The sequence below is a fragment of the Stylophora pistillata genome, chromosome 1 (assembly GCF_964205215.1).
Source record: "Stylophora pistillata chromosome 1, jaStyPist1.2, whole genome shotgun sequence".
NCBI classification, from domain to species: Eukaryota; Metazoa; Cnidaria; class Anthozoa; order Scleractinia; family Pocilloporidae; genus Stylophora; species Stylophora pistillata.
This window is the reverse complement of record NC_142519.1, coordinates 48783328-48803116: the sequence shown is the minus strand read 5'-3', so window position 1 is coordinate 48803116 and position 19789 is coordinate 48783328. Positions and strand designations below refer to the sequence as shown.

The 19789-nt window shown below is 37.0% G+C and overlaps 3 protein-coding genes across 3 annotated transcripts; 1 reads left to right on the top strand and 2 right to left on the bottom strand.

The window, feature by feature from the left end:
- Positions 1 to 703: 703 nt before the first annotated feature.
- Positions 704 to 15112, bottom strand: LOC148742875 (inactive serine protease PAMR1-like). The gene is made up of 4 exons (XM_088760578.1): positions 14878 to 15112; positions 8501 to 14592; positions 2936 to 3023; positions 704 to 2374 (listed from the first exon to the last, which is right to left on the bottom strand). The coding sequence occupies exons 1-2, from the start codon at positions 15110 to 15112 to the stop codon at positions 14570 to 14572; spliced, it is 258 nt and encodes an 85-aa protein (XP_088616704.1). The 3' UTR covers positions 704 to 2374; positions 2936 to 3023; positions 8501 to 14569.
- Positions 3239 to 6812, top strand: LOC148742877 (uncharacterized). The gene is made up of 3 exons (XM_088760568.1): positions 3239 to 4101; positions 4297 to 4484; positions 4631 to 6812. Exons 1-3 carry the CDS (start codon positions 3512 to 3514, stop codon positions 5542 to 5544), a joined length of 1692 nt encoding a protein of 563 aa, XP_088616694.1. The 5' UTR covers positions 3239 to 3511; the 3' UTR covers positions 5545 to 6812.
- LOC148742876 (uncharacterized) lies at positions 5556 to 8363 on the bottom strand. The gene has a single exon (XM_088760556.1). The coding sequence runs from the start codon at positions 8002 to 8004 to the stop codon at positions 6307 to 6309; it is 1698 nt and encodes a 565-aa protein (XP_088616682.1). The 5' UTR covers positions 8005 to 8363; the 3' UTR covers positions 5556 to 6306.
- Positions 15113 to 19789: the final 4677 nt, after the last annotated feature.

The window sequence follows — 19789 nt, the reverse complement described above, 5'->3', positions numbered from 1 at the left end:
TAATGGTAAAGTGTTGATTTCTAAAGATATATGCCTCTTGACATTACAGCAGAAGGTGCCAAAGTTCGATCAATGCGTTACTACTTTTGTGGACGCGCTCTACTGCCTCGATCCTTTACATTTAAAAGAAAGCTCCATGCGATTAAAACGATTAATTAGACGTTACTTGAGATGAGAGATTGAATTTTACTCGCCAGGACTTCCAGAGTGCAAGTTAACTTTGTCTGAAGCAATAGTAACCCAGTCAAGAAATTCAAGGGTGCGACATCTATTTATGGCGACCACCAATTAATCTTATATACGGCATGGCTTTAAAAACTTTTAATGTTTCCATCTTTTTACTCGTGTTCAATTGAATTGAATTTACAGTGAATGGTTTGAACCAGGGAGTAGCAGTGAGTGGTTTAGGACATTTGAAATAAGAGTCAACTGGCTCTTCCTTTCACTCAAATCTTTAAGGGGTTGGTTGCCATCACCCATAACAGTCTATTCCAGAGCCACCGTTATTCAGATGATAACACTTCATACTTTTATTATGCAGCTGTCCAAAATTGTTATTTTTGATTTACTGTCTAGAACCTCCTCTGTCTCTTTGAGCACATTTGAGTCTCCACAAAATGACCATGCTAAGGTTTCCATGGATTAAAAATAATTAATAAGAATAGGAAGTTTGGGATTAGGAAGAAAAAACAAAAAAGACATCTTTTGATCAAACTGTAATATTCTTACTTTATTAAAACACAGGAATCTTTTGTAAATAATTGAATTGAGGGGAAAACATACCACAACATTTAAACTCAGCAAGAATGAAATTTTAACAGAGAACTGGAAAAAATTATGTACTAAAGAACTTAGGTGCTAATTTCCTTCAAATAATTGGAAACAGTATTAAAAGATTTACAAGTAATGACTCAAAAAGTTTCAAATTGATGAAAAACACAGAAGTGAATTTGAGACAACTCAAACATTCCACCTTATTCCTAAATAGGAACCTTAACTCAGCCTCAAATCAATGCCTACCTGCCTGCCTGCCTGCCCACCAAAACTCCAGCCAAACACTTACCCACCATCTCCAAACACCATAACAACCACCCTATTCCTCTTTACCCAAGTTAAAACCCTCACCCTAGCCTGTAACCCTCCCTGTCTCTAACCCAAACCCATTTAATCCCCACCCATCCAAACATTTCACCTCCCCAACCTCCCATGATCCTTTTCAGTCATAGCCACATTTGGACACCCCCGCCCACAATAGTAGCCCTCCCTCCGTCCCAATCTGTTTCTTAGTCCTTACCATCACCACCACTCCACCGCCCATACCTTCCACCCAAAACATTTGAGTTATGTCAAACCTACTTTGCTTTGACATCAGTCTGTTATATGGGAATAACATTCTAAATTTCCTCCTGAATGTCTGACAACCTCTAAATTAGTGTAATATGATCTGATATATTCAAAAATACAGTTCTTTACTTAATATATGCTTTTTTTGGATCTAACTACATGCAGAGTTGCTGCAGAAGTCGTTTATTAAACCTTTTAAGCAAGTTTTAGAGTTCATATAATCTATATAACATGTTGATTGAGAAATCTGAACTTTGACCTCAGCTAAGTACTTCAAGAAAATTGTGATGTGCTAAGACTTGAATCATTTTCCAAAACAAAAAACCCTTGTTAATTTTGGATTTTATCCCCTGACCTGAAACACTCAGATTTCTCCTTAAGTAAATAGTGGATTAAAAGGTAAGTTGTTAGATTATAAGCTTTAAAGAATATTATGGAGAGCTCAGAATGTTCCAAGTGCAAAATGCCCAAATTTTGGAAATGTCATGTTTTAATTTCCAACACCCCTGATTTTAATTCAAGTCCAAGCATGTTTTCTTGAACACAAAAAAATTAATTATTTCATACCAAGTTAAAGTTTTTTATATTTGTTGATTGTCATTCAGCTAGGTGAAATATGTATTACATCATACAACATATTGAGAGCATCTAATTAGTTCTTGCAGTAGCAATTTTGGATCAAAAATTTTGGCAAGGAAGCTTTTGGTTTTTATTCAAATTCTCCTGGTCAGTGCCTTTGGAAATTTCAAGAAAAAAGTATGGAGAATATGCACACTAATTTTAAGGTGTAAGAGGTGATTGCACCTTGGCTGGACATGTAAACCCACAAAATCCCCGCATGGGGAAAAAATGGGGACCATGTTCCCCAAACCTGTGCTATGGTGATTAAACCTTCGGGGTTTGAAGGTAGCTTAACAATGTTTTACCCTAAAATGTTTTACTACTGTAATTACACAGCCTTTGTTTGTTAGTGTCCTTTATGAAAGTGCCTTATCTCCTTCTTAGGCACCAGTAGTTACATTTGTAGAGGCTGAAAACAAAAATAAAACAGCAGATAATTTTAATAATGTTGTGAAGAAATTAGTGTTAGTTAATTGCTAAATTTTTGTAACCTATTTTGAATTATTTGGAATGTTCATTTTGCCAACACTCAAAATTTTCACACACAGTTATATCTTTTAAATGTACATTTGCTGCTTGGGTTGATGTACTGTATTCAGAGCATCTGCAGATTCTTTGAATTCAAAGTGGAAGAACACACTAACACTCTGTGAAGTGTATGCCAATAATAAGAATACCTCAAGGTACTGTGCCAAAATCCTTTTAAATGTCAAAATCACGTTATCTAATTTTTTTCGTTAAAAAAACCATAGCAGCAGTGTAAGGAATACATGATTTGTTTTGTTTGAAGATGTAGATTTTTGTGAAAGGATGTTACAAGAGTTAGATTTGAAAGTTAGTCCTAAGCAATGAACCTGTATGATTGCTGGATACTTTCTCTGAAATTATTTTGTCTCATGAATAGTGAGTGCCTCTTCCTTATTCTTGTAGTGCAACTTACATCCTAAAAACTCAGATAGAAAGGACCAACCTTTAAGTTTTTGTTTCCAGCATGGGGCTTTCTAGCTGCTAAGGACTGTTCAGCACATATTCAGAATACTCATGACTGGTCTGATAGGCTGTCAAATGGGTATAACCAGAACAAGAATTATATGCCATTTTGGGATTTGTGCAGTCTCTATATATTTCAAGAGTGTTATAAGTGTTTTTTTTAAGTTCCTTTGCCTAACAACTTCTATCTGACAAGTTTGGTTGCTCTCATTACCTGTTTGCTGGATATTGTAGTGATATTATTTGGGAGAGTTATATGTTAATAATTTCGTTGAGGTAAAGGGTTCAATACCTGCATCAAGAGTCTCCGATATCGAAACGCGCGCAATGCATTCTGGGATCGTCTCATATAAAAAGTGGGCACCAAGCGTGACAGCGGCCATCTTGATAACTAAAGCATCGTCAACATTTATACACTTTTACCTCGCGATTTTACAATTTTTTCCAGTTTAAATTAGATCATAGTTTGTATATAGTTTTAATAATAGTTTGTATATAGTTTTCACTAGTTTGTATATAGTTTTCATATAGTTTTCTCGTCGTTTTTGGCGTGGAAATGAGCGAGACAAGTGAGCTTTCCCTCGAGGAAGTCAACACATGGAAGGTGGACGCTCTCAAGTTATTTTGCCGTAAACGAAATCTTAAAACTTCTGGAGCTAAAGCTGAACTTGTAGCCCGTGTGTTTGCAGCATCAGAGATGGGAATCCAAGTACAAGCATCGGCTAAAGAACTAATGTGCATCACGGAGTCTGAGAGAGCGAAGCTATTGTTTACTCCTGAGGGCAGCAAGCTTCCCGATCCTCTTGGGCTAAAGGACGGATGGATTGATGAAAAAGATGGGCTAACATCATGGCCTCCTATATTTCTAAGTGACATTACGAAATATCTGATGGCTGATCATCCTGGAAAGGATATTAAACTGCACGAACGGGTCATGAATGAGTACAAAGAGGGGAAAGCATACCGCTTATTTGACTCGGGCTTTCTGAAAGAAGTTTTCTACCATGAACTAGAAAATATGGATTTTTGCTTCTTGAAAGCAAAATGTACGCATTCGATGAAGGTTGGTGATACACCACATACATCATGGATTTGTTCAAGAAAAAATGGAGAGATTATCAGTGCCTACTGTACCTGTACTGCTGGGTATGTTAGACTTTATGTTTTATAAGACTTTAACTTGTAACTGATGCAAAATTTAAGCCTAAAATATCATGTTTATCATATACCTCGATTTTATGACTAATGTTGTTGGTCTAAGCTCAATATATATTATACTTTAGAATGTTTAAAATATTATGTCTATCATATACCCTAACTATTTGTTATTTCTTGTTTCAGTATGAGTGGTTCTTGTATTCATGTGATGGCACTGCTGTTCAGAATTGAAGCAGCAAACCGTAATGGTATGACAAATCCTGCATGTACGTCCAAAGAGTGTGTGTGGAATGTTCCAATAGGAAACAAGACTGTAATCAAGCCCTCTAGAATTTGTGATATGGAGTGGAAGGCTTCAAAGCTAAATAAAGGTATGTTATTATGTTTAAAATTCTAAACAAAGTATTTACAGTATGTATACTGGATAGACATAAGTGTTATCTGGGGACATAAATAAGAAAGTTCTTATTAGCTTGTAACCTAGCAATTAATTTACTTTTATTTTGTGTTTTTCTAGAGACGACCAGACCTGCCATCGATAGTCGCCGAAAGTTATTCAATTCACATGAAGAGTTGAAGCCCCTGACTCCAAAAGGAAAGAGGAAGTCGTTTTATAATAATTTGAAGGACTTGTTGCCAGAATCGGCATTCATCAAATTAGCAACGGCTGAGTTTGAGGAACCGTGTTCAACTTCCGTTACAATAGAAATTAATACTGAAGTACCTGAATGTGTAATGCCTAAGTCATCAAAGAAAGACTTAAGTGCTGATGATATACATCTGATTGAACAAGGCACCATTGGTCAGTCTGAGAATGAGGCATGGCACGATTACAGAAAAGGCCGATTAACTGCCTCTAATTTCTATAGAGTGTACACAAAAGTTGAAACCCTTAAAACTAAGGGGGGTGATGCACAGGAACTAGTGGACACAATCCAGGGTAAAAGTAATGGACCATCGGAACATTTACCTGCTCTAAAATATGGAAGAAACATGGAGAAAGTTGCTAAGGATAAGTATGTGAAACTGTTTCAGAGGGAGCACAAAGATGCAAAATTCAGAGAGTGTGGACTATTTATTGATGAATCTGACCAATTCATTGGAGCATCCCCTGATCTGCTTGTTGAATGTTCCTGTTGTGGATTAGGGGTGCTAGAAGTGAAGTGCCCTTATTCTATTGTTAATGATTTACCATCAGAAGACAATCTTTCCTACCTGGTAAAGATTAATGGCAAAATTGTCTTGAAAGAGAAGCATGCATATTTTGCACAGATACAGGGACAAATGGCTGTGACAAAGAGAACATGGTGTCACTTCCTGGTCTACACCCAAAAGGGTTATCATCTGGAGCTAATCAAGTTCAATAATGATTACTGGGAAAAGATAAAGCAAAACCTAATTTGGTTTTATAATAAGTATTTAAGTGAATGAATGCTCGTTAATTATAACTTGATACAAAACTTTATTTACATGGTGTAAACACTAAAAATACATTTGTACATTTTATATACAATTTAGAATTTTTACAATTTCATATCTGGAAAAACTGGTCTGACAGTTCTAAATTGAACTCAAATAGTCTCTGAATAGAACAGTAAAATTGTCTGTTGTGGAAACTGGAATGGATGAATCAAATCATGAAATTTTATACAAGTAATGCATTGACCACACTTCAGTATGATTGAAAATGTTACAGTTTGATATTGTTTGCAGTTATATATATAGTAATAATAAATAATATATTATTTATTTGTGTTCAGCGACACATGAGCTGTGAAATGAAGAAAAATATTTACAAATTATATCTAATGATTGTAATCACTCTACCAGAATAATTTTTCTCTTGTGAGGTCCTTGTGGTGCAAATAATATAACAGTTCTTATTCAGAGTGCACATACTTAATAGCTGAAGCATTAAATGGTACTAAATCATACTAATACTTAAGTTTCTTGTTATGTACCATTATCAACACTATTTAGTATTATTTGGTACCATTTGTATGAAAGATTAAGTGATTGCACTCTATACTAGTTGCTAGTAAATACTTAGTAGAGCAGAGATTTTGAATAACATTTAACCTAAGAAAGAACTTAGACTAATACATATTGGTATCCTCTAAATTTATGAAGTTTATATTCTTTCATGGGTTAAATGCTGTCAATCTTTTTAGCTATTTGTACATTTCTTGTTAATCATTTTTTACCCAAGGGTCTATACAAGTTACATAAGGCTGCACAAATAAGTACAATGTTGTCTATACTGCCAAGCAGTGATATTGGTAGTTCATGCTTTATCAGTCTAAACGTCTTCAACCGTCTTATTGCTTGCTCAACAAAGATTCTAAGATTTGCAATTTCTTTTGTTTTAGCAACTTCAGCTTTAGTGAACTGCTCTTGTCCACGTTTACCAGGGGGGATGTGTAGTCTTGAGCTTCTGATTAAGAGGTCTTCAGCAATTGTGAATCCACGGTCTGCCATCACTTCATCGCGAGGTTCAATGATATCATAAAATGATGATTCTCTTGTCAGATGCACATCTGAAGTTCTCCCTCCCCATGCTTTGGATAAGAAATTGAAAAAACCATGTGGTGTTATTGATACCAACAGCTTAGCAGTGTTGTGATGCTTGTAGTCTGACCACGTAGCTGCTCTAAGGTTTGGGTCGCTTGGGGTTTCAATAAATATTTCTGTGCAATCAATGATGTGGCGTACATTAGAGTAGCCTGGCTTTTTAAACTTTGCGGGCAAAGTTGCTTTCACAACATCGATGGAGGGATTGTAAACCAAACATTTAAGTTCACTTGCTAGGATTTTCACCCAGGTAGTAACAACATTTGTTACATTTGTAGTTGAAATTCCAAACCTCTGTGCTAAGTCAGCATTTGTTGATCCAAGTCGAAGTTTCATTAAGGTCAAAAGAAACTCATCTTTTTCTGACAAAGCTCTTTTAGGGCCAAACTTATTTGGTGTTTTTTTGAAGTTTCTTCCTTTTTTAGTAGATTTTTTTGGGCCACTCCAGTAGTTTACTTTTTTAATGTTTCCCTTCACTACTTCAAACAACTTATTGAATACTCGTTTTGATGGTAGGCCGGTTAGTAGACGAACAGATGAATTTGTTTTCAAATCAGAATGTTCTAGTCCCTTACGCTGTCTGGCCTTGAGTTTTATCTTACATGCTTTGAGTTCACTTTCAAGTTCTTGGAGTTTTTCTTTGAGATCTTTGATCTCATTGAACTGCTTGAGTCTTTCCTGCAAGCATTTTTCTTTCATACAGAAGTCAGGATCTTCTAGGTTGTACCAGCCAAACGAATATGCATGATCGTGAGTGATATGGTCGGGTCGACCGGCAGTAGTACAATGTTCTTCTTCTGTTATAAACGAGGAACTACTTGGTTCTTGAATCACAGGAGCATCTTGACTATCATGTGCATTATCTTGAGTATCATCTTGAATATTATCTTGTGTATTATCTTGAGTATTATCTTGAGTTCTTAAACGTTTCATTTCTTCTAGTAATGATGATCTATCAGTAGGCGGTTTACGGTTACGAGTAGACTTTGTCTCGTAGCCCATTTTGAGTACAGGATCAGGGTTTTCTTTCGTGGGTTTCCCATCAACAAAGTGCTCATTGCAGACTCTCGACGAATTATTAGGTTGCCAGACTTCTCCTTTCGGGCCTTTTCTCTTTAGAAGATGGATCCAGCGCTTTCTACCCTCATTGTTTTTGCGTTCAGTAGGGAACGGAAATAGCTTGAACGGCAGCGGACAGTCACATGGCGGAGTGCCGTGTAAACAATCGTGAACTTCGCATTGCTGTGAAGCCCATTTCTCAAGCTTTTTCCCACTGTTATGGCACCCAAATACTGCACAATTTCTGTGCCCAAAGACCATGTCATTAAACGGCAGCAAAGTAATAAAAATACGATGAGAATCTTTGACTTTTGACAGTTCTTGTATTCGCGAATGTCACTCGCGCGCAGGATTGAATCTACTACCATTAAAAGCTTAAAAACAGCTAAAACAAAGTTAAAATTTGTAACTTACCTTTTGAATATAATACCCACGAAGATTATTTTCCAGTTGATATCACTTACAAGAACAAAAAGACTGTATTATAGATAAAGACACGCTTCAAAGAACGCATTGAATACAGAGACACACGCCATATTGTCACGCTTGGTGCCCACTTTTTTTGTGAGACTATCCCAGAATGCATTGCGCGCGAATTACCTTCCGGAACTCTTGATGCACGTATGCTGACCTGGATAGGATCTGTGAATTGATTCTGGTTTATTTTGGTGATTTCAAATGATCAGATTTCCTGGAAACTAACTAAAGCCTTCAGGCTGTTCTGCATACTGTATTTGTAACAGTTAAGCTTACTTACCTTTTGAATTGGCTGAGAATGAGTGTCTGAGCTGCAAAAATAATAAGAATTTGTTTGTTTGTTTGTCTGTAGTCTGAAATCTTTTTCCTGTTTTTAATCTAGTTGTTTGCCCTGGAAATAAGACTTCAAGCTCCCAATATAAAAATGTTACCATGACTAACCTTGTTTTGATGAGAAATAGACAGAAATAAGAGGCATAAGTAGCACTCACCGTTTTTACTGTTAAAAAAATGTTTGAGAACATACTGCATGGTTAGTAATATGATGAGTTATAGAATATATAAGAGGTATTATTGCTACTCACCTTTTTTGCTGTTAAAAAAATGTTTGAGAACATATTGATTAGGAACATGATGGGTTATAGACTGATATAAGAAGTATTATTGATACTCACCTCATTTGCTGTTTTAAAAAATGTTTGAGAACATACTGATTAGGAACATGATGGGTTATAGACTGAGATAAGAAGTATTATTGATACTCACCTTATTTGCTGTTTAATAAGATGTTTGAGAACATACTGATTAGGAACATGATGGGTTATTAAGACTGATATAAGAAGTATTATTGATACTCACCATTTTTTCTGTTTAAAAAAATGTTTGAGAACATACTAATTAGGAACATGATGGGTTATAGACTGATATAAGAAGTATTATTACACGACTCGGGCAGTCAGAGGGCCAATAACTAAAATCAACCAATCAAAATGCTCTATTGCCGGTCAATATTCTCTAAGTATTGGACCGGGCACTATCCCGAATGGTCCCGAATGATACCGCACTTGTGTCCCTTTGAACTTCAGTCTTATAATAAATCTCCTTTTAACCAAGCTTGCTCAGGACTGTACTGGAAGAATATCGGCCCTCAAGTTTTTTTGGACGGACCTCGCTGCACTCGGTCCATACTGTCAAGATCTCAGGCTGATATTCTCCCAGTACGGCCCTCGCACTTGGTTAATAAGATATATTTATTGATACTCACCTTATTTGCTGTTTAAAAAAATGTTTGAGAACATACTGATTAGGAACATGATGGGTTATAGACTGATATAAGAAGTATTATTGATACTCACCTTATTTGCTGTTTAAAATAATGTTTGAGAACATACTGATTAGGAACATGATGGGTTATAGACTGATATAAGAAGTATTATTGATACTCACCTTATTTGCTGTTTAATAAGATGTTTGAGAACATACTGATAAGGAACATGATGGGTTATTAAGACTGATATAAGACGTATTATTGATACTCACCATTTTTGCTGTTTAAAAAAATGTTTGAGAACATACTGATTAGGAACATGATGGGTTATAGACTGATATAAGAAGTATTATTACACGACTTGGGCAGTCAGAGGGCTAATAACTAAAATCAACCAATCAAAATGCTCTATTGCCGGTCAATATTCTCTAAGTATTGGACCGGGCACTATCCCGAATGGTCCCGAATGATACCGCACTTGTGTCCCTTTGAACTTCAGTCTTATAATAAATCTCCTATCAACCAAGCTTGCTCAGGACTGTACTGGAAGAATATCGGCCCTCAAGCTTTTTTGTATGGACCGAGTGCAGCGAGGTCCATACTGTCAAGATCTCAGGCTGATATTCTCCCAGTACGGCCCTCGCACTTGGTTAATAAGATATAATTATTTATTGATACTCACCTTATTTGATGTTTAAAAAAATGTTCGAGAACATACTGATTAGGAACATGATGGGTTATAGACTGATATAAGAAGTATTATTGATACTCACCTTTTTTGCTGTTTAAAAAAATGTTTGAGAACATACTGATTAGGAACATGATGGGTTTTAGACTGATATAAGAAGTATTATTGATACTCACCTTTAATGCTATTAAAAAAAATGTTTGAGAACATACTGACTAATAACTTGATGATTATCTACTGATATCTGCATGTACATGTAGGAGGCATCAGTAGCACTCACCTTTTTTGCTGTTTGAAGAAATGTTTGTTAACATAGTGATAAATAACAAGTAAAATGATGTATGTATTTGTAAGAGAATGATGGTGCAACCAAAATAGGCTAGTACACTTATCATGTCCTGAAAAAAAAAATGCAATAAATTAAGTGTCAGCCCCAAATAATGGCACTTACCTTGTTCCTGAAAAAAGTTAGTTGTTAGTAACTATGACTTTCTAAGAAAGTGACACACAGAGAGATAGTCTTTTTTAATTTATTTTTTCTATGAACATCATTCTTAAGTTTTCAATGCATTTGCATGTGTATATTTTCGTGACACATTAATTTTTTGTTGTTATGGAACCATCAATCTTCAGGTCTGCTCCAAAAAATGGGCTCTGAGCTGCTAGAATTAAATCCCTGAAAAGTAAATAAATTAGTAATCTTGTGGTTAAAGTCTGAAGGTAGGTTTCTGAAGAAGAATGACAGACACACAGGTTGTTTCTCTCTACTTTTTGAAAATATTACCATCAGTTGCTTGTTAAATTCTTGCTAAGGGTGGGATGCACGTTAAATTTCCTAAATGAAAAATGAAGCATCTGCAGAAACCTCAAGTGTTCCTGTGTCAGTAAATGTCAACACCCCGATTGGAACACTCAGGGTGTCCCAGATCAGGTTTAAGAGGTTGGCTAGTTAACGAGTAAGGGTCGTTATCAAGCTCTTAGACGGTAAATTTGATGCCAATTGATGTTGAAATCGAAAGGCGGAATGATAGCCATAGGGAATTTCAAACCGCAAGCCGAACTCGGAATAGAATAAAACACACCCATCTGGTGACAACTTGGAGACCTTGCCCTACCTTTGTAAGGGTTGGTTGCTGCACACATCAGGCCTCTGTGATCCAATTTGTAAAGAGAAGAGTATTCTATTCCCCAACATTTTGAAGACAGCTTGGAAGCTGAGTTTTTAAGACAATTGGTTTAATGTATGAACCAAAAGCAAATATTTTAACTCGGCCATTTCTTAAGACTAATATGAGGTTTCCTCTCCATTGTGACTCCTCATCTGCTCCATAATGTTAGTTGATGTGTTCTATTTTTGCCCAGAATTTGAACTGACAGCTGTTATGCTATCAAACAATTTTACAAGTAGTTTATTGTCTGTCACCTAAGCTGGTGTGTGCAGTTCCCTATTTCCCACTAAATAAAGTCTTGTGTCCAAGTCTTGTTATTCTGCATTGGAGCTGATGTAGAAGTCTAAAATTTGCAGTTCTTGTCTCGTAGCTCTAAGTGTTTTAGTCTTCCATAGCAGCTGTAAGGAGGGATAAAGGTTCCAGTTCTCCTCCTAGTCTTAAGTCTTGTTGGTCTTCTAAAGGGGAGACGGAAGGACTTATTATACTAGTTCTTGCCTCTTGGGCTTAATTTTGTTTCCTTCCACAGGGGTTGAAGTGAAGGACTAGGTGGTGCTTGATGGAGTTCGTATAGTTGCAGTTGATACAGAGAAGGGACATAGTGTTTTAAGGGCTGTAGGCTGTTTTATTCTGGGTAGTAAGCAGCTGTGTTGTTGTATTTCAAGTTAACCATTTTCTCTCTAGTTGCAAAGGGCCTAGTAAGGTTAAAACTATGAAAAGGTTTAGTAAGAGATTTCCTTCTACAGCATGCCAAGTGTACTTGAACTTTTTGCACGTGATTGACTAATTATATAATTTGTTTTTTTTTAAAGCTAACTGTTGATAACTTAGTCACTGAATTTTCTTTAGTGGCTTAATGCCCCCCAAAAAGCTTGAATTATTTTTTAGAATGAGACCAATACTCCGTCAATCTATTCTGAAAAACTGCCTTTAAATGCTTTGTTAATTAACTTGTTGCAAAATTTACCCCTTAAAGGTATTCAACTGTTTGAAATCTGAATTTTCTATTAGCAGGTAAAATGGTTACAAATATCTTTATGCTTTTGTTATTTTTCACCTGATTTTCCATAGCCTTGTGTTGATGATCTCACTAAAAAGACGACCTGAAAACACCAAAGCATGCATGCTGTTATGTACACACACAAAGCTACAGTCAACTGCAACTTACCATCTGCAGAAAGAGCTTGAGATGAATAGAGTTCTCTTCTTCATATCTATCTTAACTGGTCCATGAGATCAGCTACAGCATCATCTTTCCTGGAATTAGTAACGGTTAGTAATATCATCTTTTATGGAAGTGGAAATGTTAGCTCCCGAAAATGAGCTAGTCTCTGAAAGTGCACTTAAAGTGGTTTCTCAAACAGAGCGAGGGTCATTCAACTGCCAAGAAGCACATTTGCCCCCGAAAATGGGCCTCTTCATGCTGCCCTAGAAGAAAAGTTGAGTGCAATTTTGCCTCCAAATGGGCCCAGAAATCCTGAAATAAAAGATGTTAGTAGCACTTACCTTCTTTCTGGAAAAAAATGTGGTATTAGTCAATGTTATGTTAATTGTACTTTGTAGCCAATTTATTTCAGAGTAGGACACAAAAACACAGAGGTTTGCGATTTTTTATTTTTGAAAATGTTACATGAATCGTTTTATTAGTTAATCGTCTAGGGTAGGATGCGCTTTCCTATATGAAAAATTTAGCATCTGTGGAAACCTCAAGTGTTCTTGTGTCAGTAAATGTTGACATCCCGATTAGAACATTAATGGTGTCCCAGATGGTAGCTAGCTAACGATTCAAGGTCGTTACCAAGCCTATATACGGTAAATTGGATGCCAATAGGTGTTGAAATCGAAGGCCGGAGTGATAGCCGAAGTGAATTTGAAGCTGAAAGCCGAACTCGGAAGAAAATAAAACCCACTCACCTGGTGACATCTGGCAGACCTTGCCTTACCTTTCTGTGGGTTGGTTGCTGTGCACACGAGGCTGGGATGTTGAGTGAGAAGTTGACTTTGCCAAATTTGGTGACAGCCTGTAAGCTGACTTGTCAAACAATTGGCTTAATGTATGAGTGAAAAGCAAATACTAATACTGGGCCATTTCTCAAAACTACATTTTGTTGTCTCCTCTCCAGTGTGATTCCTTTTCTGCTCCATGATGTTGGTTGATGTGTTGTATTTTCGACATTAATTGGCCCGCAATTTGGACTGACAGCTATTATGCTGTCAAAATACAGCATACACTTAGCCTAGTTTATTTTCTCTGTAACCTAAGCTGGTGTGTGCAGTTCCCTATTTCCCACTAAATGAAGCCTTGACAAGCGGCTTCAACTGGAGTTAAACCACTAAACATGATAGAAGTGGCAAATGAGCACACTTCCCAGTTGAACGGCCTAATTTATCCAGTTAAATATATAGTAACTAAATCGATGTCTGGTTGAACCTTTGGCCAAAATGGGTTGCCGCAATAATTTTTACAATATAATTTGGTTGAAAATGCTTCACTAGATTGCAGTTTATGGAATTGCTGCTATCGGGTGAGACATTATAAAATTGGTATTTGAGGCGCTACTAAGCAGGAAGCTCCAGCGCGGAAGGGTGGATGTTGATGTCCATGGTTGAAGAGCCATTGTAGTCCTGGAGGATATGTGCACAGTTGATGCAGTCGTGATGTAGAATCAAGGCCGAAATTGTCTAAAGAAGAATCTTAAGCCGAAACCTAACCTAAGCCGAAAGTACCTGAAAAGGAACCCTATTAAAATTAAGGGGAGAAAAAAGGGAGGCCCAGCCAACCCCAGGGGACCCAACTAACTTAGCTAACTACATTAAATTAAGCCGAATGAGAAGTCCCCAGACTTCTGTCTGAAATTTAAAATGAGGTTCAACCAGTGCTTTATATTATAGTCCCTCTCGTCCAACCCACAAGGAATTCTCTGACCTGTTTTGTTTGTCTTCCATCAGTGTCTTCTTACTGACTCATTCCCAGATGATCATCAGAGTAAATGCATGTAACAAGATGTAGCAGACATTGGAAAGAAGTGAAGAGAAACTCGATTTGTGGTCTCATCTTCCCAAACAGTCCAATTCCCCACATCTTCAGTATTTTCTCTATCAGAATCAATCTGGAAGGAGTCAGCCTTGACTTGTTATGTGTTAGCTGGGAAGCAGTGGAGTGGACTGGAGTGGACTGTTGGAACTTGAAGTGGACCAATTTCTGAGGATCTAGTCAGGAACTGGAAGTTATGGCCAGTAGTCAATGGGAGCTGAAAATTGATTAATGAATACATAGAGTTAGCGATGTAAACTGTAGTACTGTTGTATTTTGATTGCAAGAAATTGTTAGAACATTGGCAATGGGAGGGATAGCTTTAGAGATAGTTTCATGATAAGGGTAGTCTCTAAGGTTCTTTACACATTAAAAAGAGCATGTCAGTTTGACACACAGGATAAGCAAGGACTGGTGTTTTTATGAGTAAAAGTCACTCTGAAAACTACAAGAATGTTGTGAATATGAAAACTTAAAGTTGTTAAGAATTTCTTAGGATTACTTTGATGTCCACTAGATCGCACGATACCAGAAATTTTTCTTCCACAAAATCTGCCAAGGAGATTGGCCGACACGTTGTATCCATCACGAAACTCGAGGTACATATCATCACTGCAGGGCTTTCTATCGGAAATCTTCAAGGTGAAATTCAGCTCCACATAATGCCCTTTTGGAGCTTGCAAAAGTTGGCGTAAGGGAAACTGTGGCACAACTCTGTGAAGGCATGCTTCCGCCATTAGCCCAGCTGCTTATGAAATCAAGAGAAAAAGATAGGACAGTCAGTAAGGTTCCTAACTGAGATCGTGAAATATGTCAATGTCGCCAAAGCTATGAAAAGATAGCATCTCGACTAGAAGCTCTTTTCGAAGTCGTTTCAGGGAACGCTCAATATGACGTTTTGATGAACGCTAATTTTCCCCCCTACACTGTCACCCCCCTAAATCAAACATGGAGGTCACGAGAGTAAAAGAAATGAACACCAGCCATTCGGAGACCATTACATTAAACGATTGAGAAATCGGCCAACGTAACTCAGACGGATTACCCACTGAAACCTAACTGGTAAATATTCAGATAAATTTAGATGTCTTTAACCACCTGATTTTGAAATTAAGCACCCAAAACATATTGCAGATTCTTTCTGAGTGCAAAAAAAAAAAATTAAATTAAAAGCGAGAAGACATCGTAGCCGGCACCCGAAGCTCTTGTCTATTTTTATTACGATAATTCAATTCGTAAGATACACACTCTTTTTCTTTTGTTGTTTCAGGTTGCTATCAAAATTTGATGAGTGGAATTTTTAATTAAGCGCCTTTTGGGCAGACTGTTCTCGTATAAAATGTAAATGACATGACTACGCGAGCGCGCGTTTGATGCCAAACAACAAAAGTGAAAAGTTAAAGATGCTGAGCGCAGTGAATGGGGCCCTTTTTCTTTTTTGTACAATTTTGGAAATCATCGTTTTTCAGTATAATGTAGGTAAAAATTGAAACAGTAAAACCGCTAATGCATTTTTTTTGTTGACTTCAGGCGCCGCATAAATTACGACACAAACATGGTCGTGATCTGCTGCGAATAAAACCAACCAGACTCGAGAGAGAAGCAGAAATCAACTTGAGTGCTGTGTTTTCTCGTAATTTCCCAAGGAGCAGTTACTCTATTTTCTTAATGTTCTCCAGCCGGGGTTATCCACAGTGTGTCTCCCGTGCGCATATCATTTACTTTCTCGCGAGTTATTTAATGCACGCCTGGATATTTAAGGAATTAACATGCGGGCTATTTTCATGAGAACAAAAACCGAGTTTCTAAAATTAACTAATTCCAATCCTATTGAATAGGTTTAAATAACACATTTAGTCTCTTAACTTGATACTCCATTAGATAAAGAGAACAGTGCTTACAGAAAGCAATAATGAAAGGCCAGAAGGTCCTTTTGGACAACATCTTCCTGTTTTCTGCGGATGGCCTGAGGGGAAGTTTGAAGATCGATTAGAGTTTCAGAATATACTCAAATAAATATATCTTATCAGAAGTTTTGTTGTGTGGTATTGCTGATTGTGTTTACGAATGGTGCCGTATTTTGACGAGCCCGTAGGGCGAGAGATTTATTATCCAACACGCCAAATTATTATTTCAGTGCGGGCGAACTTCGCGGATATATCTGGAGTACAAATATCGCGTGATCTTTGTACTCGTCTCGCGCATTATTTGTACTATATGAAGCACATTTGGATAATAAATATATCTTAGACGTTTTGTTGTGTGGTATCGCTGAGTATTTTTACGAGTTGTACCGTATCTTGACGAGCCCGTAGGGCGAGTCAAAATACAAATAACGAGTAAAAATACTCAGCGATACTACACAACAAAACGTCTAATAGGTTATTTGTTATCCAACAAGCCGAACTTTTGTTTCAGCGCGGGCGAATTTCGCGGATACTTATTTACGGGGAGTGCGTGAAAGAAGTATGCGAAGCGGAACGGAATTGGCGCGTTGTTGTGTTGCTGTTTCTATTTTCTTCATTAAATGAAGAAATTTTCTGGTCGTCAAGCTGTTTTTCTTCGTTCGATTCAACTAATGCACTTGGATCTATATTTGCCAGCCATTCTGACTCTTCGTCGTCGGAAATATGATTCAAATTGTCCGCCATTTCTTTCTTACTTCGTAACTACAATGCAATCCTTCGCTTGCGCGATGCAAGGAAACCTGGTTAACCGGTACTCTACAATAGACGAGTACAAATACCGCGTGATATTTGTACTCGTCTATGGCGTTATTTGTACTCGTCTAGGTGTAGTTGGATAATAAATACATTTTATTAGACGTTTTGTTGTGTGGTATTGCTGAGTATTTTAACGAGTTGTGCCGTATTTTAACGAGCCTGTAGGGCGAGTCAGAATACAAACAACGAGTAAAAATACTCCGGCGATACTACACAACAAACGTTTGATAAGAGATTTACTATCCAACACGCCAAATTGTCATTTCAGTGCGAGCGAATTTCGTGGGTATTTCTGGAGTACAAATATCGCGTGATATTTGTACTTGTCTCGCGTGTTATTTGTGCTCACGAAGAGTATTTGGATAATAAAGTAAAGTAATGGTAATGCGTTTTTATCCAGGTGAAGCGCACTGTATTTTCGTGGAATCTTGTGATACACGACAGATCTCAGATTCCGCGTCTGTCTTCCTCACAAAGAAGTTAAAAAGGATAAAATGAAGCCATATCATAATCGTCATGTATTATATAAATTTTTGAAGACACTGCTGTACAGAACTGAAGCTTTAACGGGGACTTCTCTGAACCATATTTTAGCACATTTGACTACTGAATAAAAACGATTTATGTTGTCACAATATTATGAAATTGTCCCTAAACTGGAAAAGAAGGTTGGTAAAGAAATTCTTGAAAAAAGTAATTTCTCCCCTATCTTACGATTACATTTTCTCCAGTGATGTAATGTTCAAAGTTGTCTTATTCTTCTACAGTATTTCTGCTTTATTCGAGCGCCAGAAAGAACGTGTCGCGGTAAACAATTCACTGTATAAAAAATGTGGACATGTTGTTATTATCCCTGCGAACAAATCATAAATAACTACTAAAAACGTAGTATGGGAAACAGCGTTAATCAGTTTTAAAATTTCTGAACTTCGATTTCATTTCTGAGGATTGGGCGAAGATTTTGAGGACAGGCCTGAGTAACTACGATTTCTCTATAAGCCCTTTAAACGAAAAAAATGGAGAGGTAGTCTGAATAAATAATTGCCATGTTTAAATTCCATGGACGCAAAGAATGTTTTTTTTCCCCTGTGGAATTGAAATATCATCCTTTACTTGGTTCTTTGGATGTCATAATTTACTGTCATTTAGTCTTATCTTTCTTTGTACATTTTAAATATCAAAAAGGAATAAATACCTGAAATATATTTTCGCTGCTCCCTCGCTTCGATTCAGATCGAGTGCCTTAAAACAGCAATGAAGTCATACGCAAAAAAGCAGGCTGCATACGGCTTTTCCAGATCATTATCTTAAAAAAACATTCTAATGAGGGAGTTTTCCATTCATTTCAAGTCACAATGGACGACATCCTCAGACATATGTGCTATAACGTCAGGAATTGTGCCTTCCGCTAGTTTTGCATTTCTATAGATATAAAAGGTTTTGTCAGTTTTACATGGCGTGAGTCACCAGCTTATTACTGTTTGACAACGAAAAAAAACCAATAACATTTTATCCAAAGGAGGCTTCTTAACGGGTTTTTCAGTAATTTAGAAAACATATATCAATAGAGACAATACAGAAAAACCAGCAAACTTGGAAAATTGAATTGATCATCTTGAGGTATGCTGTCGCCATAGAGATAGATGTTACGTCTTTTATTTTAAATTATACTCAAGAAGTTAGCCGAGTTTATGAACTAGACCCAGTTTCTTGCCTTACGTCCAAACATATTCAACAAAGATTTTGAAATCACATGTATGATTTTGGACCTCTTTACTCTCCACTTCAATGACATAACTAGTTTACACTTAAAAGTCTTTGAAATCACACTTGGACAACAGATGTTATGCCTCGATCAATTCAGAGCTTCAACATCACCTCTTGTGGGCCAAAATATGTACTGATGCCCGACCCAACTGACGGATATCATAGTCATTTTTCCTTTTTTATTCGCGGGGGGGGGGGGGGGATGAGGGGGAGGGGGATAAAAGTTAAGATCAGTGACACCAACCCAATCCTCCCTCATTTTTATACTCCTCTGCTACTGTCGCACAGTTTAATAGCACGTTTTCTTTTACTAACTGAACACCTTAAACCGGCCATCTTTTTTATATGAGGCTTTCTAACATAAATGAACACAGTACGCATCTTCTTATTGGTCAGTTCAGTTTCCAAGCGGATGCTTTATTATAGGGCCCGCATTTGATCGGTGACAACTAGTTATGTCATAAGAGCAATGAAAGGCGTTTTTCCGGGCTCCAAAACACAATCAAATAACTGGGGACGTAGAGAAGATACGAAGGCGAGTGATTTTTAAACTTCTTCTTTGAAGTTTTTTTATTTAGGTTCCAGTACAGCTTCTTTTGAAAGCCTCTCTTTTTCAGAGCATTCTTTTCCGTTAAAACCAGCTTATCACATATTTGAGAACTGAGATATCTCAGCGCTACATCGCTTATCACTGATTTATGTAGTTACAAAACACTTTTCGAAACTTATTCTTGTTTTTCTCGTTGCCATGTTCCCACCAATAACGTAGCTCCATTTTCTGCCTTTAAAAGCACACACAACCCACAATTCCTCTATTCGCTCCGACGAAGGGCTAACGCTCGAAACGTCAGCTTTTGTAATCGTTACGGTGGCCAATTTACCATTTCAACTTTGTTGATATATCCAAATTACTTCTCGAAACCG

What these genes read in the sequence shown, in the direction of transcription:
- LOC148742875 (XM_088760578.1), bottom strand. Translation starts at nt 15,112, where the DNA reads ATGGCGGAAGCATGCCTTCACAGAGTTGTGCCACAGTTTCCCTTACGC. An exon ending in GCGATCTAGTGGACATCAAA is followed by an intron (nt 14,593 to 14,877) that starts GTAATCCTAAGA and finishes ATCAATTTTCAG; the next exon opens with CTCCCATTGACTACTGGCCA.
- LOC148742877 (XM_088760568.1), top strand. Translation starts at nt 3,512, where the DNA reads ATGAGCGAGACAAGTGAGCTTTCCCTCGAGGAAGTCAACACATGGAAG. An exon ending in TACTGTACCTGTACTGCTGG is followed by an intron (nt 4,102 to 4,296) that starts GTATGTTAGACT and finishes TTCTTGTTTCAG; the next exon opens with TATGAGTGGTTCTTGTATTC. An exon ending in GGCTTCAAAGCTAAATAAAG is followed by an intron (nt 4,485 to 4,630) that starts GTATGTTATTAT and finishes GTGTTTTTCTAG; the next exon opens with AGACGACCAGACCTGCCATC.
- LOC148742876 (XM_088760556.1), bottom strand. Translation starts at nt 8,004, where the DNA reads ATGGTCTTTGGGCACAGAAATTGTGCAGTATTTGGGTGCCATAACAGT.